The sequence below is a fragment of the Staurois parvus genome, unplaced genomic scaffold (genome assembly GCF_062004578.1).
Source record: "Staurois parvus isolate SC_StPar_1 unplaced genomic scaffold, SC_StPar_1.0 ptg000208l, whole genome shotgun sequence".
In the NCBI taxonomy this organism is placed as follows: Eukaryota; Metazoa; Chordata; class Amphibia; order Anura; family Ranidae; genus Staurois; species Staurois parvus.
The window spans coordinates 851,837-862,627 of record NW_028318004.1 but is presented as its reverse complement, the minus strand read 5'-3'; the positions used below and the strand labels follow the sequence as shown (position 1 = coordinate 862,627).

At 48.5% G+C, this 10,791-nt stretch overlaps 1 protein-coding gene across 1 annotated transcript in view; it reads left to right on the top strand.

Annotated features, from left to right (window-relative positions):
• Positions 1-3,039: 3,039 nt before the first annotated feature.
• The window catches only part of SLC25A13 (solute carrier family 25 member 13), a 247,445-nt gene continuing 239,693 nt past the window's right edge, over positions 3,040-10,791 (top strand). Inside the window, exon 1 of the mRNA XM_089678657.1 lies at positions 3,040-3,131. Within this exon, the coding sequence (XP_089534783.1) occupies positions 3,120-3,131 (12 nt within the window). The 5' untranslated portion in view covers positions 3,040-3,119. The remainder of the gene's footprint in view (positions 3,132-10,791) is intronic.

Below are 10,791 nucleotides of genomic sequence, written 5' to 3'. Positions count from 1 at the left end.
CAAATGACACTGTGCGGTCTGGCGACCCGAGTCTCAGCAACCAATGACACTGCGTCACGCATTCTTGCAGTGTGGGAAGATGGCATTCATTGCACTGTGTGTGGACTGGCACTGTTGAAGAGGACCGGTCACTTTGCTCTGTAGGGGCCAGTTATGGGACAAGTTGGAGGTTGGATAAGACCTACAATAGAACACATCTCCTTCATTGCTCTCCTTCCATCAGAACACCCACATGGAGTATGAGGAGGGTAAGGACATTGGACTGAGAGCACCCACATGGAGTATGAGGGGTGAGGACATTGGACTGAGAGCACCCACATGGAGCATGAGGAGGGGTGAGGACATTGGACTGAGAGCACCCACATGGAGCATGAGGAGGGGTGAGGACATTGGACTGAGAGCACCCACATGGAGTATGAGGAGGGGTGAGGACATTGGACTGAGAGCACCCACATGGAGTATGAGGGGTGAGGACATTGGACTGAGAGCACCAACATGGAGTATGAGGAGGATGAGGACATTGGACTGAGAGCACCCACATGGAGTATGAGGAGGGTGAGGACATTGGACTGAGAGCACCCACATGGAGTATGAGGAGGGTGAGGACATTGGACTGAGAGCACCCACATGGAGTATGAGGGGTGAGGACATTGGACTGAGAGCACCCACATGGAGTATGAGGGGTGAGGACATTGGACTGAGAGCACCCACATGGAGTATGAGGAGGGTGAGGACATTGGACTGCACAGCACCCACATGGAGTATGAAGGGTGAGGACATTGGACTGAGAGCACCCACATGGAGTATGAGGAGGGTGAGGACCTTGGACTGAGAGCACCCACATGGAGTATGAGGGGTGAGGACATTGGACTGAGAGCACCCACATGGAGTATGAGGAGGGTGATGACATTGGACTGCACAGCACCCACATGGAGTATGAAGGGTGAGGACATTGGACTGAGAGCACCCACATGGAGTATGAGGAGGTGAGGACATTGGACTGAGAGCACCCACATGGAGTATGAGGAGGTGAGGACATTGGACTGACAGCACCCACATGGAGTATGAGGGGTGAGGACATTGGACTGCACAGCACCCACATGGAGTATGAGGGGTAAGGACATTGGACTGCACAGCACCCACATGGAGTATGAGGGGTGAGGACATTGGACTGAGAGCACCCACATGGAGTATGAGGAGGGTGAGGACATTGGACTGAGAGCACCCACATGGAGTATGAGGGGTGAGGACATTGGACTGAGAGCACCCACATGGAGTATGAGGGGTGAGGACATTGGACTGAGAGCACCCACATGGAGTATGAGGGGTGAGGACATTGGACTGAGAGCACCCACATGGAGTATGAGGAGGGTGAGGACATTGGACTGCACAGCACCCACATGGAGCATGAAGGGTGAGGACATTGGACTGAAAGCACCCACATGGAGTATGAGGAGGGTGAGGACCTTGGACAGAGAGCACCCACATGGAGTATGAGGGGTGAGGACATTGGACTGAGAGCACCCACATGGAGTATGAGGAGGGTGAGGACATTGGACTGCACAGCACCCACATGGAGTATGAAGGGTGAGGACATTGGACTGAGAGCACCCACATGGAGTATGAGGAGGTGAGGACATTGGACTGAGAGCACCCACATGGAGTATGAGGAGGGTGAGGACATTGGACTGCACAGCACCCACATGGAGTATGAAGGGTGAGGACATTGGACTGAGAGCACCCACATGGAGTATGAGGAGGTGAGGACATTGGACTGAGAGCACCCACATGGAGTATGAGGAGGTGAGGACATTGGACTGACAGCACCCACATGGAGTATGAGGAGGTGAGGACATTGGACTGCACAGCACCCACATGGAGTATGAGGGGTAAGGACATTGGACTGCACAGCACCCACATGGAGTATGAGGGGTGAGGACATTGGACTGCACAGCACCCACATGGAGTATGAGGGGTGAGGACATTGGACTGCACAGCACCCACATGGAGTATGAGGGGTGAGGACATTGGACTGAAAGCACCCACATGGAGTATGAGGAGGGTGAGGACCTTGGACAGAGAGCACCCACATGGAGTATGAGGGGTGAGGACATTGGACTGAGAGCACCCACATGGAGTATGAGGAGGGTGAGGACATTGGACTGCACAGCACCCACATGGAGTATGAAGGGTGAGGACATTGGACTGAGAGCACCCACATGGAGTATGAGGAGGTGAGGACATTGGACTGAGAGCACCAACATGGAGTATGAGGAGGGTGAGGACATTGGACTGACAGCACCCACATGGAGTATGAGGAGGTGAGGACATTGGACTGCACAGCACCCACATGGAGTATGAGGGGTAAGGACATTGGACTGCACAGCACCCACATGGAGTATGAGGGGTGAGGACATTGGACTGCACAGCACCCACATGGAGTATGAGGGGTGAGGACATTGGACTGCACAGCACCCACATGGAGTATGAGGGGTGAGGACATTGGACTGAGAGCACCCACATGGAGTATGAGGGGTGAGGACATTGGACTGCACAGCACCCACATGGAGTATGAGGGGTGAGGACATTGGACTGCACAGCACCCACATGGAGTATGAGGGGTGAGGACATTGGACTGCACAGCACCCACATGGAGTATGAGGGGTGAGGACATTGGACTGCACAGCACCCACATGGAGTATGAGGGGTGAGGACATTGGACTGCACAGCACCCACATGGAGTATGAGGGGTGAGGACATTGGACTGCACAGCTGTCCCCTATAGACACTGGATGTCAGGCTGTGTATCCACAGAGCGCAGGGTCTCCCCTCCTCCCCAGACACGCCCCTCTCCTCCCCCAGACACGCCCCTATAGACTAGTCATTGTATGTCTATAGATAAGGCTCTCCCCTCACACAGACAGCTGAGTGACGTCACCGATCCGCCCTCCGCACTTCTCCTCTACACACCGGCGAAGGACGCGCGGTCACGTGACAAACCAGGGGCGGTGGGAATCCTTCCTCAGCCAACCAGCGGCCGCCGTTCTAGTGTTGGGGGGCGTGGCGGCTGTCACGTGTGGTGGAAGTGTCTGAAGGGAAGTGTGTGAGTTCTGTACAGCATGGCTGCCAAGGTATGTGCCTAGTGCAGGGGGGACAGGGGCTGGGGACGTGGCGGGCTGCAGGGGGTGACACAGGGCCGGGGACACTCCATAGAGCACACTGACAGGACGTTCAGCCACATGTCAGGGATGGTGACCCTGGGCTTGTCCTTGTGTGGGGGTCACCTTAGTGATGGGTCAGGGAGCAGGCTTGGGGCCATTCTGATCTAATGGCAGTGTGAAGGAGGAGGGGCAAGGGATCTGCAGGGAGACTGGAGTGGTTGCCCATGGCAACCCATTAGGTTCCATTACCATGGTAACCAAGGACAGGCCCAGGGAGACAGAGGTGCTGGAGATGAATTGATATACATGCAGACTGACGTGTCCCATGTGATTGTCCGTACATGTTAGTACATAACAGCCTAAAAGGAACTCCACCCCCCGCCCCCCCTTGGCTGTAAGGTCCAGGTCACAGCACTGTGATTTCTCCTTCATCTGCCATCACGCTGCAACCTACGGCAATGGAAATCGCACTATTGTCTATGGTGCCTGTTCACACCAATGCTACATGGTACAGCGTAATGCGTTTTTGGCCCCATAGATTTCAGTCAGAGCACATACACAAGATTGCCAAAAGTATTGGTCGGCCTGCCTCTCCACACACATAAACTTTAATGCCCCCCCCCCCCCCGTCTTAGTCCGTAGGGTTCAATATTGAGTTGGCTCCGCCCTTTGCAGCTATAACAGCTTCAACTCTTCTGGGAAGGCCGTCCACAAGGTTTAGGAGGGTGTCTATGGGAAGGTGCAGGCCATTCTTCCAGAAGCACATTTGTGAGGTCAGGCACTGATGTCGGGGGAGGAGGCCTGGCTCGCAGTCTTCGCTCTAATTCATACCAAAGGTGTTCTATGGGGTTGAGGTCAGGACTCTGTGCAGGCCAGTCAAGTTCCTCCACCCCAAACTGGCTCCTCCATGTCTTTATGGACCTTGCGTTGTGCACTGGTGCGCAGTCATGTTGGAACAGGAAGGAGCCATCCCCAAACTCTTCCCACAAAGTTGGGAGCATGAAATTGTCCAAAATGTCTTGGTATGCTGACGCCTTAAGAGTTCCCTTCACTGGAACTAGGGGGCCAAGCCCAACCCCTGAAAAACAACCCCACACCATAATCCCCCCTCCACCAAACTTTACACTTGGCACAATGCAGTCAGGCAAATACCATCCTCCTGGCAACCACCAAACCCAGACACATCCATCAGATAGCTAGTCAGAAGTGTGATTCGTCAATCCAGAGAACACGTCTCCACTGTTCTAGAGTCCAGTGGCGGCGTGCTTTACACCACGGCATCCAACGCTTTGCATTGCACTTGGTGATGTAAGGCTTGGATGCAGCTGCTCGGCCATGGAAACCCATTCCATGAAGCTCTCTACGCACTGTTGTTGTGCTAATCTGAAGGCCACATGAAGTTTGGAGGTCTTTAGCTATCGACTCTGCAGACAGTTGGTGACTTCTGTGTACTGTGCGTTTCAGCATGCGATGACCCCGCTCTGTCATTTTACGTTACCTACCACTTGGTGGATGAGTTGCTGTTGTTCCCAGTTGCTTCCACTTTGTTATAATCCCACTAACAGTTGAGCGTGGAATATTTAGTAGCCAGGAAATGTCACGGATGGACTTATTGCACAGGTGACCACCTATCACGGGACCACGCTTGGAGTCACTGAGCTCCTGAGAGCGACCCATTCTTTCACAAACGTTTGTAGAAGCAGTCTGCATGCCTAGGGGCTTGAGTGTATACACCTGTGGCCATGGAGGGGATTGGAACACCTGAATCCAATGATCTGGAGGGCTGGCCCAATACTTTTGGCAATATAGTGTATATTATTTTGGGTGAATGCCATAATTAACTCCCTCTGTGCTCTCAGGGACCTGAACCTCCTCTATGGCATGCGAAACCAAAAGCACCACATATTGTATTTAACGACAAGGGAACTGTTCTGAGGCTTCCAATGAAAGGGCAGATGAGCGATCTGGAGTCTAATCAAAGTAAAGAGGACCTGTTACTGCCTATCGCTATCACAAGGGATGTTTACACTTTTGATCACTTTTATTATCACAAGTAATGTAAATGTTAGCCATTGGTTTGCTTTTACTGGAGGCGGAAAGGGGTCGTCTCCTGTCCCGCTGCCTCTTTGGGCTTTACTGTCCCACCGGTGAGCCTGCATTGAAGCTGGGGTTCCACCAGCTTACCATAGAGCTGATGGGGTGCTCCCAGTCCTCTCTATGGTATACGAAAGTATTGCGTAGCTTACCGGCAAGGGAAAGCTTCGGATCAAAGCTTGATGCAAAGCTTTCAAGGGCACAGGAGAGATCTAGGGTCTAATAAAATCCCAGATGTCTCAGTAAAGAGGACCTGTCGCTGCCTATTGCTATCACAAGGGATGTTTACATTCCTTGTGATAACAATAAAAGTGAATAAAAAATGCAAAGATTGTGTAAAAAAAAATAGTAAAAGAAAATTAAAGTGCCTATAAAAAGGCTTACCAATAGGTACAGTGAATATCTCCTAAACGTGCACTGTTTAGGAGAAATTCATGCAGCTGGTGATGTCACCGACGCATGGGCTCTGCTGGGGCGGTACTGCGTGCCAGACCTTCAGAGCTCTGTGCCACGGCCATTCATACTGCAGGAGCCCGCCAACCTGGAAGGAAGACCGAGTGTGAGGGCGCGGCGCTGGAGAGTTCTTTGTACAGGCAAGTCTGTCATCACGTTCCAGTATGTGGTTCATACTAGTTGTTTATGAACTAAACCTGCAGGGGCCCATTATTTTGTTTTTTTCGTTTCCTGCGGTTTACTACTGCTTTAAAGCTTCGCCTATGGAGATTTTTAAGTACCGTAGTTTTTCCCTATTCCACGAGCGTGCACAATTTTAAACTGTGACATGTTTGGTATCTATTTGCTTGGCATAACAACATCTTTTATAGTTTACCAAACAATTGGGTATTGTGTCTTGTGCATTAAAATTCAATAAAGTGCATTTCCCCCCCCCAAAAAAATAGCATTTGAAGAACCACTTTGCAAATACTGTGTGACAAAAAAAATTGCAACACCCACCATTTTATTCTCTAGGGCTTCTGTTTCAAAAAGTGTATAACGTATGGGGATTCTAAGTAGTTTTCTAGCATAAATACTGATTTTTAAATGTAAACTACAAGTGTCAGAATTGGCCCGTTACTAAACTGGTTAAAGTGATTGTAAAGGCATAGTTTTTTTTTTTTCTTTCCTCAATAATAAATATGCTCTACTTACCTGCTCTGCCTAATAGTTTGCATGGAGCAGCCCTGAACCTTCTTTTATGGGGTCCTCCACTGGTGCTCTAGGCACCTCCTTTTCTCAGTGCGCCACCATAGGAAGCTGCTCTCCATGGGGGTGCACCAGTGGGTGCGCTCCCAAGCTGGGCTGTGTGCAGCTATAGACACACACTGTGCAGCTCGGCCCTGCTCTCTGCTCACAGGATTTTATTGACAGCAGCAGGAGACAATGGATCCAGCTTAGACCAGTGTATGTGTGTGTGCGCCATACTTGTGGGATCCCTCCGGAAGCTGGAAATCACTGTAATCGGCACTGCTGCTCCAGCTATATCCACAAGCTTCTGGGTCTGTGAGAAGCTGGCCTGCTGTATTATGAACACAGGAGAAAGCTTGCTCAGCATTGCAACCACTCAGAGGACATTTTAGATTCTCAATTAATGCAAAGCTTTCTCTGATTGGACGAGGTGGAGCAGTGATGTCACGAGAAAATGCAAAGTGTTTTTTGAATGGCATCCATGCCAGGGGAGCAACCTTCCATGCTCCCTGAGCAGCAGGACAGCCTCTTGGCACAGGACCCCGGAACTAGTGAATATAACTGGAGTAGCAGTGCCTATACAGTGATTTTCAGCTTCCATGGGGATCGATTGGGTATGGCACATACATACACATGTTGGTCCAAGCTGGCAATGTAATTGTGTAAGAATTGTACCTAAACTTCAGCTTTAACAAGCAGTTTCCTCCTCCTCCTCGCACACTTACCTACCCAGATCCAACTTTGTCCCTCTGAAATTTGCTACTCCTTAAGTGTGACAGTCCGGGTCCCATGCCGCCATCTTGGTCCTCCTTTACTAGCTGTCTCTTCTGGGTTCAGGCAGCCTACCCTTGATGAAGGGGTTCAGCTTCACCTATGAACCGTTCTGTGTCTGAAGCCTCCTGGGACATGTGATGTAGATATGCTAGGAGACTGTGAGGGTGGGACATGTCATTCTCATCTTGCCATTTTATACTATGGGGGAAGGTAAGGCATAGAGGAAAAGTGATTCTGGGGGTGGTGAAAGTCCGCTTTTAAAAGATCACTACACACGTTACATTCTGATCAGGGGCGGACTGACCATTTGGAAACTCGGGCACAGCCCGAGGGCCCGGGTTCAGTAGAGGGCCTCATGAGATGCCCCTGGTACCTTTTTCATTGGCTTTTTTGAGTTTGGGCAAGGACACAGGGGCCCCATGATCCCCTATTGCCCGGGGGCCCCATGAGTTGTCAGTCCGCCCCTGACTCTGATTGTACAATCTCTGCTACATATACCAACAAATATGTAGCACAAGGTCCTTCCTGATTGGATGGTGCTTGATTGAATAGTTGAGGTAGGTTCTCATATAGTTCTGGAAGATCGAAGGTTGATTGTACAAAGTTTGTATGTGTGTGGTGAGCCTAAAGGGGACCTTACAGTTTATTGCAGAGTTTGCTCAAAGCCCTTTATAAATCACCTAATGTTAGTAGATGTGAATGGTACATGTAAAGTAAAAAAGATGATTTCCTTCATCTACCACATCCCTGGACTTGATGTCACCACCCTTGTGGGAGGATTCCTGGGAAATGCAGAATGGACAAATCTCAAGACGATGCTGCAATCTATTGGAAGAGAATTTTTGCAGAAAGTCAGCTGCTCTGTATTCCCCAGGATCTATCCTTCCCCCTGGCAATGGGGGTGAGGTCAGTATCAACTTGTTTACAGGTACATTTTTCACCTAATAGTAGGTGATATGTGAAGAGGAATTTCCCCCTCCCCCTGTTGTTGTTTTTTTTTTTTCTCTTGAGTATCCCCTCTTACCTGTCATGCTGGTTTGTCCTTCATTCACATACTCGCCTGCCCAGCTAATCCAGTAATCCAGTGTTGTCCTGCTGTGGTTCACTGCCACAGCCCAGGTCCCACACTGCCATTGTCTCCTCTGGAAATCAGGAGCTGACTGTCTCTTCCAGGGTCTCCAGCTGGCCCCTGATTACATGCCACTGGGTCCCCCCACTGTGAGTCCCTCCTTCTGCAGCATCCTGGGATGTGTGACATGAATATCGCAGGGGCAGGATCAGTGACACATCATTCTCATCTAGATGAGAATGGCAGGGAGGACAGGGCTGAGAAAAAAAAAAAAAAAACCTAAACAAACAATATAAAAACTCTGTTTATATTGCAGTTTTGGGGGTAGAGTGTTTAACAAGATGTGGTTGGGGAGTGTGTGTGGGGGAGAGCCATATTAAGCAGGCCTTGTATTTTATTGCAAGCTCTGCTTTATGGAGTACGTCTGCCTTCAGATATTTTTTGGCAAGAGTTGTCTTACACCCAGCCTTGCCACTTACTTATATGGTGGTTGCTTTAAATTTGCCCCCTGCCATTAAGGATTCATTCACACTGGCTGTTGAGGGGCGGTAAAAGCCCGCAGTTCAGCCGTGTTTTATCTGTCCCCCAAACTGCTCCTCCTTTGGCTGCACAGACAGCAGCTGGGGTGTACACAGGGCCCAATGCTTTGCTTCGTGGCCGCAGTAGGAATTATACCTTTGTATGGGAATGTAAAGCCAGCCAATGCAGGCTCTTAATATGCCTCCTTCCAGTTATAGTAAAGTAGTAGTAATGCCTCTTTTTCCTTATGCCATTAGACCGGTGCTTACTATATTAATACCATATAATACATGATTTCTTTCTAAACAGTTCATAAGGCTCGTTTTCTTATCGGTGTACACCCTCATTGCCTTGTTTCCTGTGTACTGCTTCCCCAAACTTCCTGTCAGTGCATACATTCCATCACTATTCTGATTAATTCAGCCAGACTGTAGGTCCCATAATGCCTTGTGCTGGCGTGCATGTGTGCCCTGTTTTTATTTATTTTTTAGTTTGTGAGAGCAGATTGCATCCTGATTGCAGCCAGAGCCACTGTAAACTAATACCAGTGTCATCCTTGACCAGAAGTAGTGGGGTTTATTTACTAAAGCTGGAGAGTCCAAAATCAGACTCCCTTCTGCATAGAAACCAATCAGCTTCTAACCTCAGCTTGTTCAATGAAGCTTTGGCAATGAAACCTGGAAGCTGATTGGTTTCTATGCAGAAGGGAGTCTGATTTTGGACTCTCCAGCTTTAGTAAATAAACCCCAGTGTGTCTGCTGAGATTTACCTGCTCTGTTGGTGACCATTCATCACTTTGATGGGAAATCTACAGGGTGTCCCTGAAGTCTGGACATGTAGGCAAAATGCCTATTTTCAATAAATGTTTTAACAAATTTTCTTTTTCATTGGAATATTAATAACATCTTCAATATGATTTCCACTATTTGTGATGCAAGGTTCCATGCACTTTGCAAGATTCACATGAACCTGATGCAGTAACTCCACATTTCCATCAATTTGAGCACATTCATTCATGATGCGTTCCTTCAGGTGATTTATATCTGTGATTTTCATTGGATATGCCTTCTCCTATAGCATACCCCCAAAAAAAAAGGAAGTCAAGGGGATTAAGGTCTGGTGAGCTTATATAGACACACGCTTTTCATACTTTCAGCTCCGTATGCCACCAGAATAGCTTAAAATGAAACAATCCAAATGAATTTGAAGTGCAGACTTTCAGCTTTAATTCAAGGGGTTGACCATAAATATCAAAGTAAAAATGTTAGTAACTGCAACCATTTTTATACACAGTCCCTCCATTTTCAGGGGCTCAAATGTAATTGGACAAATGAATATAATCATAAATAAAATGTTCATTTTTTAATATTTTGTTGAGAATTCTTTACTGACAATGACTGCCTGAAGTCTAGAACCCATGGACATTACCAAAGACTGGGTTTCCTCCTTTCTGATGCTTTGCCAGGATCTAACTGCAGCTGTCTTCACTTGTTTTGTTTGTGGGTTTCTGACTTTAGTTGTGCCTTCAGCAAGTGAAATGCATGCTCAATGGGGTTGAGATCAGGTGATTGACTCGGTCATTGCAGAATATTTCCCTTCTTTTCCTTCAAAAGTTCCTGGGTTGCCTTTGCAGTGTGTTTTGGATCATTGTCCATCTGTACTGTGAAGCGCCGTCCAATCAACTTTGTTGCATTTGGCTGAATCTGGGCTGACAGTAAATCTGTAAACTCTGCAGAATACATCTGGCTGCTTCTGTCTTCTGTTATATCATCAGTAAACACTAAAGACCCAGTGCTACTGGAAGCCATGCATGCCCATGCCATCACACTGCCTCCACCATGTTTTACAGATGACGTTGTGTGCTTTGGATCATGAGCTGTTCCAAGCCTTCTACTTGTTTCTTCCCGTCATTGTGGTACAGATTAATCTTTGTTTCATCCTTCCATAAAATGATTTTCCAGAACTGGTCTGGCTTTTTTAGATGTTTTT